At 41.5% G+C, this 15758-nt stretch overlaps 1 protein-coding gene across 1 annotated transcript; it reads right to left on the reverse strand.

Moving 5' to 3' along the window:
• Window positions 1-520: 520 nt before the first annotated feature.
• On the reverse strand, window positions 521-11451 carry LOC120054715 (myeloid-derived growth factor-like). The gene is made up of 6 exons (XM_039002265.1): window positions 11244-11451; window positions 9314-9364; window positions 9007-9068; window positions 8684-8765; window positions 1688-1760; window positions 521-1451 (listed from the first exon to the last, which is right to left on the reverse strand). The coding sequence occupies exons 1-6, from the start codon at window positions 11385-11387 to the stop codon at window positions 1372-1374; spliced, it is 492 nt and encodes a 163-aa protein (XP_038858193.1). The 5' UTR covers window positions 11388-11451; the 3' UTR covers window positions 521-1371.
• Window positions 11452-15758: the final 4307 nt, after the last annotated feature.

The following is a 15758-nucleotide window of genomic DNA, read 5'->3' on the forward strand; positions in this document are numbered from 1 at the left end:
CATGGTTCTAATCAGGGATCTTAGGAATACATGCCAATGCAATTTTAAACAATGTTGGCTCTGGCTATGTTTTTTGATACTTAAATAGACACGGGAAAGTTCAACGTAAACAGTTTGAGTAGTAACAGATGGACAATAGTAATGACGTGTTTATAGTTTGGTTTGAGATGGAATGCAACTCAACCAACAGAAAAAGTAAACCATTGGCAAATAAAGGAGCCATTGTAGTAGAGGGAAAACAATGTATTGTCAAGACTGATGTCCACACACATTTGTAATGTCCAAAAACGTTAAGCATTTTGAATTACTTAGCGTAATAGCTCCATTCTTATGTGGAACATTCTAGTTGCACTGGATATAATGCTATGGAACCTGCTGAACTGAAAATGTGTGCACTGGAAAACAAGAGCATGAGATCAGCACACAACTTTTCTGAAAGTAATCCAAGCTGACAACCATCACGCAGCAGGGACTTTCTGATCAAGCACAGCTCTGTCAAAACAAAACAGGAGGACAAACATTTCACATTCCCAGACATGACTTTTATTGGAGCATACGTTGCACATTGTGAATCAGAACACAGAGTAGAAAAGATTATTTAAAAAAATTTAACTTTCTGTTTGTCTCTCGATGCCTGTCAGCGCCTTGTGGCATTTCCTGTTGGGACTCCAGGGACTCTCGCTGGCGAGGAGGGGGACTCCACTATCAACACAAAGGTCCTCCTCTGGACAGAGGGATAAACCTGGATAGATATGGTACGTGCTGCTAGCTAACTGTCTCATAAATCAAGGCAAGACAGTACATCTCCAATCCTGGTGGACCAAATTAGTGTCTGTTCTAAAGCTCAACCTAGCTTCATTAAGACTGTTGGTAGGAGTAAAACGTCATCAACCGCATTGAATGACGATTGGTTGGTTGAATCAGGTGCTCTATGCAGATCAAAAACACAGAAACTGGGCTCCCTGCTCTACTCTGTCTGGGTTAACCATTTACTTCCAGAGAGAAGCAACTGATTGGAAAAAACATAATTGTGTTTACGTGTGCACGATGAAGACAATAGACTACTCACATTTCCCTGGCTTAGCATAAGACTTAGAAATCCTCAGACTACATCTTTCTAAACCCGCCAAATCAGACATCCCCATATACATTCTCATACAGTAAAGCCATATTCCTAAAAAAAAAATCCCCCAAAATATATAGATTTATTGAACAGTAAAGTTGTAGACCACCAAGCTGATAGGCTGTCCTTTGTTTAAACGCCATCCATTTGCCATTGTCGTGGACAGTAGAGCACATTGCCTGCCTTGAGAGCTCGCCTGGATCTCACGATAGGGCGATATGACAATAGTCATTCAGATTTCCAGCCAATTAGAGCTCATCGTGTCGTGTCCGGCCAATAATGGTCAGTTTGGAGAGCTCAGCGCGGAACTTCCCGTCTTTGTGGGTCACTGAAAGGGCGACAGGAGAGGAAATGAGTTACCGCATCATCATAACACAAGTACAACGTTCAATCAAAAACAACATTCAGTAGATTGTTGTAATAAATTGTAGATTAAATCTTCAGTTTGAAAAATCATAGCTATGATGGCAGAATTATAGATCCATCATCAATTCCATCCAGTTTTGTGCTGCTGTGACAGACAGGTGGAGTGTAGTAGATCAGCAGTAAGACTAGTCATCTCACCTGTAGAATCTCCCACAGTGAATTCATCTTCGCTCAAAGTCACATCCCTCTGTCCTCCCGCTGCAGTCTGGGACTGTGGAGAGGATGACGGGGAGAGATGAGAGCAGGGGATTGACGAGAAAATAAATAAACGAGGGAATGGGAGGGTGAATGGGAAAAAGAGTCATCACGGCAGAGGCAAGGAGAGTTAGTGGAGAGACAAGGTTGAGGAGTTAATCTGCTTCTCAGGGGCGCTGGTTATTTTCATCACAACGCTTAGTGAGTCATTTTTTTTCTGTCTCTTCCCAGGGGACAGTGACGGCAGGAGGAGAGGTTGAACAGTGCTGTTCTGATGACAGCGTCTGTCTGGGGCTTTGTCCTTGCAAGGGCAGCTGTTCAACGAGAGCCCTGTGGTAGAGCGGTGTGTGTGTGCTGCGATGTACAAAGCCTCCTCCCCCTGTCAGATTCCTCAGAACAGTGGTTTCAGAACAGTGTTTCCCTGAATGGAGTTTTGGAAACCACTGGTGGGTTGCCATTGATTCGTGTGGAGTTGTGACGAGAAACTGGGTCGTGACTTCATTGGTCTAGTTTACTTAGTAAATCAGAGGGAGATATCAAAAGCTTACGGTGGGTGGGTCGCAGCACAAACAGGTTTGGGAATCACTGCCTTAGAACTCTGTGTGCAACATACATGTGATGCGACTAATCTGAGACCGTTGCCTGTACTCTGAACACTGCATCATTCACTTTGGAGAAGAATACATTGTTAGATCTGAATGCAACATGCTAACAATGTATTCTCTGACTGCAATATATACAGTTCTCTCAAATTCACCCCCATACAGAGCCCTTAACGGGGGACAGCGGCACGTTCCCCCTCAGATTTGTCCTGTTTAAAACCAATAAACTATTTTGTTACATTTGTTGTTTCTCTGTAATACTACTAGCCACCTAGGAATTTTATAAAGTAGGCTTTGCCTAGCCCAGATATTCCCAATCTCCCAACCTCATAACTAGCTACCAAGAAGCCATTTCAGGCAATCAATCAAGTTAAGAGTAGCTAGCTTGTCTATTTGAGCTGGGATGCCTGCTGGCAATATTAGTAGACTTTAGAAAAGCAAGCAATTACTAAACATACTGAATACGACTCACATTTCTTTCAATCTTTTAATTTGACTCTATACTCCAGCACTTTGGATTTGAGAAAATGTTTTTTTTAATGAGGCGACAATACATAATGTCACCTTTCATTTGAAGGTATTTTCAACAAAAAAAATCCATTTAGAAATGAAAGCACTTTATGTAGGCAATCTAGTGTCTAGGTGTCAATTATTTGGACTAATTCACATAGTGTATTACATTTAGTCAAATGTAATACTTTGTCCCATATTCCTAGCACGCAATGACTACATCAGGCTTGTGACTCTACAAACTTGTTGGATGCATTTGCAGTTTGTTTTGGTCGTGTTTCAGATTTTGTTGTGCCCAATAGAAATGAATGGTAAATAATACACTGCTCCAAAAAATAAAGGGAACACAAACAACACAATGTAACTCCAAGTCAATCACACTTCTGTGAAATCAAACTGTCCACTTAGGAAGCAACACTGATTGACAATAGATTTCACATGCTGTTGTGCAAATGGAATAGACAAAAGGTGGAAATTATAGGCAATTAGCAAGACACCCCCAAAAAAAGGAGTGATTCTGCAGGTGGTGACCACAGACCACTTCTCAGTTCCTATGCTTCCTGGCTGATGTTTTGGTCACTTTTGAATGCTGGCGGTGCTTTCACTCTAGTGGTAGCATGAGACGGAGTCTACAACCCACACAAGTGGCTCAGGTAGTGCAGCTCATCCAGGATGGCACATCAATGCGAGCTGTGGCAAAAAGGTTTGCTGTGTCTGTCAGCGTAGTGTCCAGAGCATGGAGGCGCTACCAGGAGACAGGCCAGTACATCAGGAGACGTGGAGGAGGCCGTAGGAGGGCAACAACCTAGCAGCAGGACCGCTACCTCCTCCTTTGTGCAAGGAGGAGCAGGTGGAGCACTGCCAGAGCCCTGCAAAATGACCTCCAGCAGGCCACAAATGTGCATGTGTCTGCTCAAACGGTCAGAAACAGACTCCTTGAGGGTGGTATGAGGGCCCGACGTCCACAGGTGGGGGTTGTGCTTACAGCCCAAGACCGTGCAGGACGTTTGGCATTTGCCAGAGAACACCAAGATTGGCAAATTCGCCACTGGCGCCCTTCACAGATGAAAGCAGGTTCACACTGAGCACATGAGCACTTGTGACAGACGTGACAGAGTCTGGAGACGCCGTGGAGAACGTTCTGCTGCCTGCAACATCCTCCAGCATGACCGGTTTGGCGGTGGGTCAGTCATGGTGTGGGGTGGCATTTCTTTGGGGGGGGCCGCACAGCCCTCCATGTGCTCGCCAGAGGTAGCCTGACTGCCATTAGGTACCGAGATGAGATCCTCAGACCCCTTGTGAGACCATATGCTGGTGCGGTTGGCCCTGGGTTCCTCCTAATGCAAGACAATGCTAGACCTCATGTGGCTGGAGTGTGTCAGCAGTTCCTGCAAGAGGAAGGCATTGATGCTATGGACTGGCCCGCCCGTTCCCCAGACCTGAATCCAATTGAGCACATCTGGGACATCATGTCTCGCTCCATCCACCAACGCCACGTTGCACCACAGACTGTCCAGGAGTTGGCGGATGCTTTAGTCCAGGTCTGGGAGGAGATCCCTCAGGAGACCATCCGCCACCTCATCAGGAGCATGCCCAGGCGTTGTAGGGAGGTCATACAGGCACGTGGAGGCCACACACACTACTGAGCCTCATTTTGACTTGTTTTAAGGACATTACATCAAAGTTGGATCAGCCTGTAGTGTGGTTTTCCACTTTAATTTTGAGTGTGACTCCAAATCCAGACCTCCATGGGTTGATAAATTTGATTTACATTGATCATTTTTGTGTGATTTTGTTGTCAGCACATTCAACTATGTAAAGAAAAAAATAATTAATAAGAATATTTCCTTCATTCAGATCTAGGATGTGTTATTTTAGTGTTCCCTTTATTTTTTTGAGCAGTGTATATCGTGTCATTTGAGATCACTTTTATTGTAAATAAGAATAGAATATGTTTCTGAACACTTCTACATTAATGTGGATGCTACCATGATTAGGGATAACTATGACTGATTTAACAGGCCTACACTAAGGGCTCTTTTTTTAACAAACCTAATGCAATGTAAACCTTAACGATAGGGCTATAAAATGTAGCTATTTTCCCTGGAGGAATTATGAGTTCAATGAAAGGGCTGGGTTTTGATGGCGTAAAGGAATACTTCGGGATTTTGGCAATGAGGCCCTGTAAATACAGTACTTCCCGAGAGTCAGATGAAGTTGTGGATACCAATTTTATGTCACTGTGTCCAGTATGAAGGAAGTTAGTGGTGTTGTGAGCCAATGCCAAATAGCATTAGCGCAATGACTTGAAGGAAGTTTATGGGCATCTGTTATTGAGGTCTTCGTGTTGTCAACCAACTCCAAATCGGCTGGGGGCACGGAAAATTCTCTTTCTAGTCCGTTGTGGATTGATACAGTTTATTAAAGTACTACTTAAGTAGTTTTTCGGGGTATCTGTACTTTACTATTTATATGTTTTACAACTTTTACTTCTACCTTCCTAAAGAAAATGTATGTACTTTTTACTCCATACATTTTCCCTGACACCCAAAAGTACTTATTACCGTTTTTTATGCTTAACAGGACAGGAAAATGGTCCAATTCGCACACTGGTCATCCCTCCTGCCTCTGATCTGGCGGACTGACTAAACTAACATGCTTCGTTTGTAATTAAATATGTCTGTGTGTTGGAGTGTGCCCCTGGCTGTCCATAAATTAAAATAACATGGTGCCATCTGGTTTGCTTAATAAAAGGAATTTTAAATGATTTCTACTTTTACATTTTCATAAAGTATATTTTAGTAATTACATTTACTTTTGATACTTAAGTATATTTAAAACCAAATACTTCTAGACTTTTACTCTAGTATTTTACTGGGTGACTTCCACTTTAGTCTTTTTTTATTAAGGTATTCTTACTTTCAGTCAAGTATGACAATTGGATACTTGTTCCACCACTGCATTATGGGAATATAGCCTACATGGAGGGGGTTTTATGCACATCCAAAATAATAATAAGCTGGCTAAAATAATGTACAATTACCTACATAGCTACAGTAAAAAGGATAAACTCCCAAACTTGATATTTGAATTAAGCTTCGGTGATTTAAGATATATTTCAAAGCGGTCTCATGAGTCAAACCCTTTATGATAGTGTTGTCTACTTGGCGAACGCATTGGGCACAACCCCCCCACCCCCAAAAAAAACAACCTTTGAGAGAAGGGGAGGCTATGGTTTTTAATCAAATTAAAATGGGGGGAAAAACATGAGTTTATTATGTTTCTAAATATGAGGTTAATGTGCACTAAAATCTATCTTGTTCGATGTGCATGTGGGGAATGTGCGTCACGGCTGGATAGGCTGCGCTTCCGCTATCAAAATCCATGCGAAAAATCCATAACCATGCGTGTTACCAGTTTAGGGTTGGTCTTAAAATATCCCCACCAGCGCTGCCTGAAATTGGCATGTTAAGGACACACCTCAGATATTGCCACCCCTCCCATCTCCGTGCAAGCGAGCTCAGGTAAATTACCAATCCTGGCGATAGTGTTTGAAAACAGAAGAGCGCCAACAGGTCGGAATTGCAAACAAGTGTGCGTTTGAAAATTGGGCTGGCAGCCGAAAATAGTTCTAAATTAACGACACCTTTTAAAATGGGGGGAATAGATACATAAAGTGCTTTCATCTCTAAACGGTAAAACATATGTAGGAAAATACCCTCAAATAAAAGGTGATTCTGTACTGTCGCCTCATAAAATATTTGATCTCAAATCCAAAATGCTGGAATGTAGAGCCAAATTAAAAGTTTTAGCCTCACTGTCCAAATAAACACATACAGTGGGGAGAACAAGTATTTGATACACTGCCGATTTTGCAGGTTTTCCTACTTACAAAGCATGTAAAGGTCTGTAATTTTTATCATAGGTACACTTCAACTGTGAGAGACGGAATCTAAAACAAAAAATACAGAAAATCACATTGTATGATTTTTAAGTAATTTGCATTTTATTGCATGACAAGTATTTGATCACCTACCAACCAGTAAGAATTCCGGCTCTCACAGACCTGCTAGTTTTTCTTTAAGAAGCCCTCCTGTTCTCCACTCATTACCTGTTAACTGCACCTGTTTGAACTCGTTACCTGTATAAAAGACACCTGTCCACACACTCAATCAAACAGACTCCAACCTCTCCACAATGGGCAAGACCAGAGAGCTGTGTAAGGACATCAGGGATAAAATTGTAGACCTGCACAAGGCTGGGATGGGCTACAGGACAATAGGCAAGCAGCTTGGTGAGAAGGCAACAACTGTTGGCGCAATTATTAGAAAATGGAAGAAGTTCAAGATGACGGTCAATCACCCTCGGTCTGGGGCTCCATGCAAGATCTCACCTCGTGGGGCATCAATGATCATGAGGAAGGTGAGGGATCAGCCCAGAACTACACGGCAGGACCTGGTCAATGACCTGAAGAGAGCTGGGACCACAGTCTCAAAGAAAACCATTAGTAAAACACTACGCTATCATGGATTAAAATCCTGCAGTGCACGCAAGGTCCCCCTGCTCAAGCCAGCGCATGTCCAGGCCCGTCTGAAGTTTGCCAATGACCATCTGGATGATCCAGAGGAGGAATGGGAGAAGGTCATGTGGTCTGATGAGACAAAAATAGAGCTTTTTGGTCTAAACTCCACTCGCCGTGTTTGGAGGAAGAAGAAGGATGAGTACAACCCCAAGAACACCATCCCAACCGTGAAGCATGGAGGTGGAAACATTCTTTGGGGTTGCTTTTCTGCAAAGGGGACAGGACGACTGCACCGTATTGAGGAGAGGATGGATGGGGCCATGTATCGCGAGATCTTGGCCAACAACCTCCTTCCCTCAGTAAGAGCATTGAAGATGGGTCGTGGCTGGGTCTTCCAGCATGACAACGACCCGAAACACACAGCCAGGGCAACTAAGGAGTGGCTCCGTAAGAAGCATCTCAAGGTCCTGGAGTGGCCTAGCCAGTCTCCAGACCTGAACCCAATAGATCATCTTTGGAGGGAGCTGAAAGTCCGTATTGCCCAGCGACAGCCCCGAAACCTGAAGGATCTGGAGAAGGTCTGTATGGAGGAGTGGGCCAAAATCCCTGCTGCAGTGTGTGCAAACCTGGTCAAGAACTACAGGAAACGTATGATCTCTGTAATTGCAAACAAAGGTTTCTGTACCAAATATTAAGTTCTGCTTTTCTGATGTATCAAATACTTATGTCATGCAATAAAATGCAAATTAATTACTTAAAAATCATACAATGTGATTTTCTGGATTTTTGTTTTAGATTCCGTCTCTCACAGTTGAAGTGTACCTATGATAAAAATTACAGACCTCTACATGCTTTGTAAGTAGGAAAACCTGCAAAAATCGGCAGTGTATCAAATACTTGTTCTCCCCACTGTACCTACAGTATGTGACTTGGCATAAATCTCTCTGATAATCTCTACCCATATAAAACCCTATACTAGCTTTGATTTAGCTTGCCAGTAAATCAGGATAAAAACAGACAGAAGTCAGACAATGTGTAGGTACACACTGGAAACTCAGAAGAAATGTTTCCATGGGGATGTGCAGTTTTACCTCATTATCACAGACAGTAAATGGTGCACTTGAACCAGGAGACCAGAGGGGAAGACAAGTCAATGCTACAGCAACGATATGCTGATATTGGACATATGTTAATCTTCTTTATACAACAAAACATGTTCACAATGTTTCTGCTCCAATGCATTATTATGTAGAGATGCAGATATGATAGCAAATTAGATTACCCATCTGTATGTTGGATACTTACATATGCGCTGGCATATTCAATCTTGGCTCCTTTCAGCTCTGCCTTGAACTGAGTGAAAAACAAGTAGGACTTCCCCTGGGGTCTGTCAACAAAAAGGAAGAAATAAAAATGAAGACTGATTAAATCACTACAGAAGTCTGATTCCGCTATTAGTTATTTATTAGGCAAAGCCAAGATGACAAACTGGAACTGATTGACCTGGGACATCTCGGGTGAATAACCACCATGCGGCACTTGAATGAGTAAGTAATTCAGTGTACATGGATCTCTGCATCCTAACGTCCGTTGTTCAGAGTGTAACCTCTGACTGATTTACAGCTTACCTCCACACTGAGCAGGAGAACAGGCCGTCATCATCGCTTAGGCCCACACTCATCAACCATTGCTGTTAAAACAACAACATGAATACCTGTTATTAGAATATCAAGATTTTGATAATTCTTTAGATATCCGAGTAGTATGACAAAGGTTGAAATGTACTCTCTGTTGATCTACTTTAGAATTGAGTTTTACACTAGAAAGCTATTCATCCGTTTACAGCAGGTAGCCTATGTTTCAACGCTAGACTAGAATGAAATGTCCTATTTATTAGGTTGAAATAACCTCGACTTTGATTAGGATACAACTTACCTCATTGGTTCCCCCTTGTGATGCATAAGTAAATGAACATTCATATTCTCTCTGTGAAAGAAGTAGGAATTGTAGAAATTAATTACATTTTCTTGGTGATTAAATAGAGATAGGAATGAACATAATTAATAGACAAGACAAATGTGTGTTCATTGTTTGGGAGTCAAGTTACAGCTACCGTAGCTGATTAGCTCATTATTATTTCAAAGATCTGCAATTTGTAATGAATAGTGGCACTTGATTTTCAAATGCATAGGCTACTATTGTATATTTAAGCAATAAGGAATGAGGGGTGTGGTATATGGCCAATACACCACGGCTAAGGGCTGTTCTTAGCACAACGCAACACGGGGTGCCTGGATACAGCCCTTAGCCGTGATATATTGGCCATATACCACAAACCCCTGAGGTGCGCTATTGCTATTATAAAGAGGTTACCAGTGTAATTAGAACAATAAACAAGTTGTTTTGCATCATACTCGTGGTATATTGTCTCATGGTGCTTTTAAGACAACTGGGAACTTGAGAAAAAAACTAGGTCATATCATGATGTCAGTCGTCAGAAAGTCGGAGCTCTAGAAAGATGCCAGTTTCCGACTTGGATGACGGTTCAAAACTTTTTCCCAAGTTCCCAGTTGTCTAACGCACTGAAGTCAGAAGTTGGAGATTTCCTAGTTCCCAGTTGTTTTGAACATGGCATCATTTACCACGGCTTTCAACCAATCGGGGTCGACGCTGGGCACAATTGGCCCAGCGTCGTCCGAGTTAGGGGAGGGTTTGGCCGGCAGGGATGTCTTTGTCCCATCACGCACAAGCGACTCCTGTGGCGGGCCGGGCTCAGTGCACACTGACAGTGGCCAGGTGTACGGTGTTTCCTCCGACACATTGGTGAGGCTGGCTTCCGGGTTAAGTGGGCATTGTGTCAAGAAGCAGTGTGGCTTGGTTGGTTGTGTTTCGCAGGACGCACGGCTCTCGACCTTCGCCTCTCCCGAGTCCGTACGGGAGTTGCAGTGATGAGATAAGACTAACTACCAATTGGATACCACGAAATTGGTCAGAAAAAGGTGTAAAAAAAAAAGATATATGTATATAAAAAGATTTAATCTGCTAGTCATCTTGCTAAGACCAGAAGAGCTGAGGAGGAAAAGGTGATCATCTCAGAGGTCCCCAGCCAGCCTCTTGGGGAGGAGAAGATGGAACTGATTGAGTTACAAAATAAACTGGATAATATATATATTATCCAGTTTATTTAATCTATATCTATGAGAGAGAGATTAAATAAACTGACTTGCCTAGTTAAATAAATCTATTTTAAAAAACGTACCTTTTGTACTGATTTGTTGTAAATAAAAAAATATCCATACTATGACCAATAAGCAATTTACGTCACAAATAGTAGGTTAGTATGAGTATTCGAACACAGCTATTGACTCTGGAAAATTAGCATGGGGGAAATATAGCTAAATTCTAGACCAATGAATGGCCTCCTTGTGGCACTCTAGTAGAGACGTGTCAGCATATCAGAGGTCGTTTCCTCATCATCATGCGACGACCAAAGCCTTTTCAAAATCTTGGTTGTTTTTAGATATGAATTCTAATTGAAAACTGTGTGGTGTCATCATATGCCTGGTTGTTATTTTAATTAGCAAGCATAGCTATGTGAATATTCAACAACAAGATAGCTTGCAGGGAATTAACCAGCAAGTTAGCATGCTGGCTAACCCTCTTTGGCTAAGCAGTCAATTCGTATGCATATGTGCCACACACATTATCTAATAAATAGTAAGATAAACAGCTCCTTAACGACAAAATTGTGCTGAGCACACAATGCAGCATACACGACTTCACTAGCTGAATGTTGTGAGCTTTCATGCATCACAGCTCTCTACCAAGCTAGCATAACTAACGTTAATTAGCTAATATCGTTTACCATTTTCTCGGAGAACGTGTGCACCTCTCCGCCGGGTTTTACGTTGAATTCCACCGTTTTCGTTCGGTCATCGGCACTAGCCAATGCAACTGTTAATGTTACAAACAATAATGCAAAAAAAGACAAGTTATTGATGATGGCCATTTTGGTCTACTGATATTGAATGGTTTGCAGGAAGTGATGTATATAAACTCTGGATTACAGAGGCTATGTATTGGCCCTTGAGAGGATTTGAAGACACCGGTCGGCCATATTGGCACTCCCCGGTATTACATTTTTTATTTAACCTTTATTTAACTAGGCAAGTCAGTTAAGAACAAGTTCTTATTTACAATGACGACCTACCCATGACGACGCTGGGCCAATCATGGCCAGTTGTGATACAGCCTGGAATCAAACCAGGGTCTGTAGTGACGCCTCTAGCATTGATATGCAGTGCCTTAGACCACTGCACCACTCGATCCTCCATAGGAATGAATGGAATTGTACAGTATTTCAACTACAAGTATTTAAGTATTTTTTTTTTTACTGGGGATAGTAACATTAGTAATCTCTAAAAATGATGCTTTAAGGAATATGTTTATATCAATTTTTAAATGTTTTATGTTTAGCTCACACAATACAATGTAAAAGTATGCATTAAGGTGTCTGTAATATAATACATGTGGTAAAAAATAATGTAGACATTAATAAATGCATTTCTATCGCTTCTAAAAAAAGATTACAGCGGGGGGGAGTGCTAAGATGGAGGCATGGTGGCTTCAACACAGCGCCCCCTAAGAGTTGTCTAGTGTATAGTGTATATATAAATGGATGGTTGCCAGATAAACTGCGCACAAATAACTGTGAACTCAGATATCTCCGACTTCAGTGCGTTAATGGCATCTGGGTTGGAAAGTCGGAGCTCTAGAATAACAAATTCCTATTTGGATGACCGGTCAAAACGATATTTTCCAGTCTGAGCTAGTTTTTTCCCTAAGTTCCCAAATGTCATTAACGCACTGAAGTCAGAGATCTCCAAGTTCCCAGTTGGAAAGTCGGACCTCGAGTTCCCAGTTGTCTTGAAAGCACCAAGATTTTTTGTGTGAGTGTCATCACATGGAAATAAAATAAAATGTTATTCGTCACATGCTTGGTAAACGAAAGGTGTAGATTAACAGTGAAATGCTTACTTACGGGCCCTTCCCAACAATCCAGAGAGGGAGAAAATTGAGAAATAATAGAAAAGTAATAACATGTAATAATAAATACACAACGAGTGATGACAACTTGGCTATATACACGGGGTACCAGTACCGAGTCGATCTACTCATTCCAGGGTTTTTCTTTATTTTTTACTATTTTCTACATTGTAGAATAATAGTGAAGATTTCAAAACTATGAAATAACAGATATGGAATCATGTCATAACCAAAAAAGTGTTAAACAAATCAAAATATATTTTATAATTGAGATTCTTCAAAATAGCCACCCTTTGCCTTCATGACAACTTTCATGACACTCTTGGCATTCTCTCAACCAGCATCATGAGGTAGTCACGTGGAATGCATTTCAATTCACAGGTGTGCTTTGTTAAAAGTTAATTTGTGAAATTTCTTTCCTTCTCAATGTGTTTGAGCCAAACAGTGGTGTTGTGACAAGGGAGGGGTGGTATACAGAAGATAGCCCTATTTGGTAAAAGACCAAGTCCATATTATGGCAAGAACAGTGTACAGTTAGTTTCCTTGTTTTCCCATCCAGAATGGTTCTTCTTCACACTTCTACCTATTTGTGTCTGTCTTGCTGCTACATCAAACTAAATATGGTGTCTAACAAAATAAAGTTAATGATGAAAATAACAAGCTTTTCAATGTTTGACTGATGATTTGGGGAGATGGTTGTACTCCCTGACCTCCTCACCAGTCGGCAGAAGGTTATCATAAATACTCCAGAGGTATTTCCTCTTGTCAAGGGATGTGTTGAGGGTTTTTCATGTAGTAGGTATTTTCATGGAGCAATTAAAGCAGTAGCATCAGAGTCATTCCATAGACCAATTTGACATTTGCCTTTAATTAATTACCTCTATCCAGCTGATCAAACAGGAGCCTCTTATACCTCCATGGCATGTTTAAGATTACAAGGAAATCAGGCAATGTACTTAACTTGGAGTCATTTCAACTTAACTCCTGATCAGCATTTCCCTGTTATAAAATCAAGAACAGGCACCACCATGTTACAGTACTTCACCCAAATTTCCGTCATTAATATTTCAAGGGTATTCTGGACTAGTTAACGTTTTCCATTTTGGAATGGGAACCATGAGATAGATAGACCATGGAAAGTATCCAATTGTCATACTTGAGTAAAAGTAAAGATACCTTAATCTTACTCAAGTAAAAGTGAAAGTAACCCAATAAAATACTACTTGAATAAAAGTCTAAAAGTATATGGTTTTAAATATACTTATATATCAAAAGTGTAATTGCAAAAATATACTTAAGTATCATAAGTAAAACTACAAGTATAAATAATTAAAAATTCTTTATATTAAGCAAACCAGACGGTACAATTTTCTTGTTTTATTTATTTACGGATAGCTAGGGGCACACTCCAACTCTCAGACATCATTTACAAATGAACCATTTGTGTTTAGTGAGTCTGCCAGATAAGAGACGGTAGGGATGACCAGGGATGTTCTCTTGATAAGTGAGTGAATTGGACCATTTTCCTGTCCTGCTAAGCATTGAAAATGTAACAAGAACTTGTGGGTGTTAGGGAAAATGTATGGAGCAAAAAGCACATTATTTTATTTAGGAATGTAGTGAAGTAAAAGTTGTCAAATATAAATAGTAATGTAAAGTACAAATACTCCCAGTAGTACTTTCAAGTATTTTTACTTAAGTACTTTCCACCACTGAGGCTCTGGTTAACACTTTGGCTGAATGTAAACACAGTTCAAGAATTCCTAGACATCCAACATGGAGTTGACACCAGGGGAGACCGTTTTAATGACATACTGGGAGAGAAACTAGCAAAACACAAGAAACAGCAGCTTCCATGCTCAATCCTTAAATTTCTCTTTCAAAAGAAACACAATGTGCTAAGTTAGATAATTTTATACATTTCTCTGAGGCATGCTGTGTTTTCTTAAATAATTTAAGAAATTAACCAAATGGTTTTGAGCTTAGCTTGAGTTAAACCTGACAAGGTAAAAATCTGTTGTTCTGCCCCTGAACAAGGCAGTTAACCCACTGTTCCCTGGTAGGCCGTCATTGTAAATAAGAATTAGTTCTTAACTGATTTGCCTAGTTAAATAAAGGTTACATTTAAATTTAAAAAATTAAAAAATATATTTAAACATAAAAATTAATAAAATTAACCAGGGTTTGCCAAACTTGGTCCTTGGGACCCCAAGGGGTGCACGTTTTGGTTTTTGCCCTAGCACTACAAAGCTGATTCAAATAATCAACTAATCATCAAGCTTTGATCATTTGAATCAGCTGTGTCTTAGGGCAAAAAACAAAACATGCACCCCTTGGAGTCCCGAGGACCGAATTTGGGAAACGCTGAGTTAAACAGACGGACTGTAAAGTAGAACTGAAAGAGTTAGTGCAAATCATTCTACACAAAATACCCCATTATGACAAAGCAAAAACAGCTTTTTAGAAACTTTTGCAAATCTATTAAAAATAAAAAATAAACAGAAATATCACATTTACTTAAGTATTCAGACCCTTTACTCAGTACTTTGTTGAAGCACCTTTGGCAGCGATTACAGTCTCGGGTCTTATTGGGTATGACGCTACAAGCTTGGCACACCTGTATTTGGGGAGTTTCTCCCATTTTTCTCTGCAGATTCTCTCAAGCTCAGTCAGGTTGTCTGGGGAGCTTCGCTGCACAGCTAATTTCAGGACTCTCCAGAGATGTTTTTTTATTTTTTTATTTAAAAAAAAAAAATGTATCCCCTTTTCTCCCCAATTTTCATGGTATCCAATCGCTAGTAATTACTATCTTGTCTCATCGCTACAACTCCCGTACGGGCTCGGGAGAGACGAAGGTCGAAAGCCATGCGTCCTCCGAAGCACAACCCAACCAAGCCGCACTGCTTCTTAACACAGCGCGCCTCCAACCCGGAAGCCAGCCGCACCAATGTGTCGGAGGAAACACCGTGCACCTGGCCCCCTCGGTTAGCGCGCACTGCGCCCGGCCCGCCACAGGAGTCGCTGGAGCGCGATGAGACAAGGATATCCCTACCGGCCAAACCCTCCCTAACCCGGACGACGCTAAGCCAATTGTGCGTCGCCCCACGGACCTCCCGGTCGCGGCCGGCTGCGACAGAGCCTGGGCGCGAACCCAGAGACTCTGGTGGCGCAGCTAGCGCTGCGATGCAGTGCTCTAGACCACTGCGCCACCCGGGAGGCCCCACTCCAGAGATGTTTGATCGGGTTCAAGTCCGGGCTCTGGCTGGGCCACTCTAGGACATTCAGAGACTTTTCCTGAAGCCACTCCTGCGTTGTCTTGACTGTGTGCTGAGGG

The sequence above is a fragment of the Salvelinus namaycush genome, chromosome 10 (assembly GCF_016432855.1).
Source record: "Salvelinus namaycush isolate Seneca chromosome 10, SaNama_1.0, whole genome shotgun sequence".
NCBI classification, from domain to species: Eukaryota; Metazoa; Chordata; class Actinopteri; order Salmoniformes; family Salmonidae; genus Salvelinus; species Salvelinus namaycush.

Excerpts from the sequence above, each read along its gene's own strand:
- LOC120054715 (XM_039002265.1), bottom strand. The coding sequence starts at position 11,387 with ATGGCCATCATCAATAACTTGTCTTTTTTTGCATTATTGTTTGTAACA. Across the intron at positions 9,365-11,243 it reads ACACGTTCTCCGAGAAAATG|AGAGAATATGAATGTTCATT; the intron begins GTAAACGATATT and ends CTTCTTTCACAG. Across the intron at positions 9,069-9,313 it reads CACAAGGGGGAACCAATGAG|CAATGGTTGATGAGTGTGGG; the intron begins GTAAGTTGTATC and ends TTGTTTTAACAG.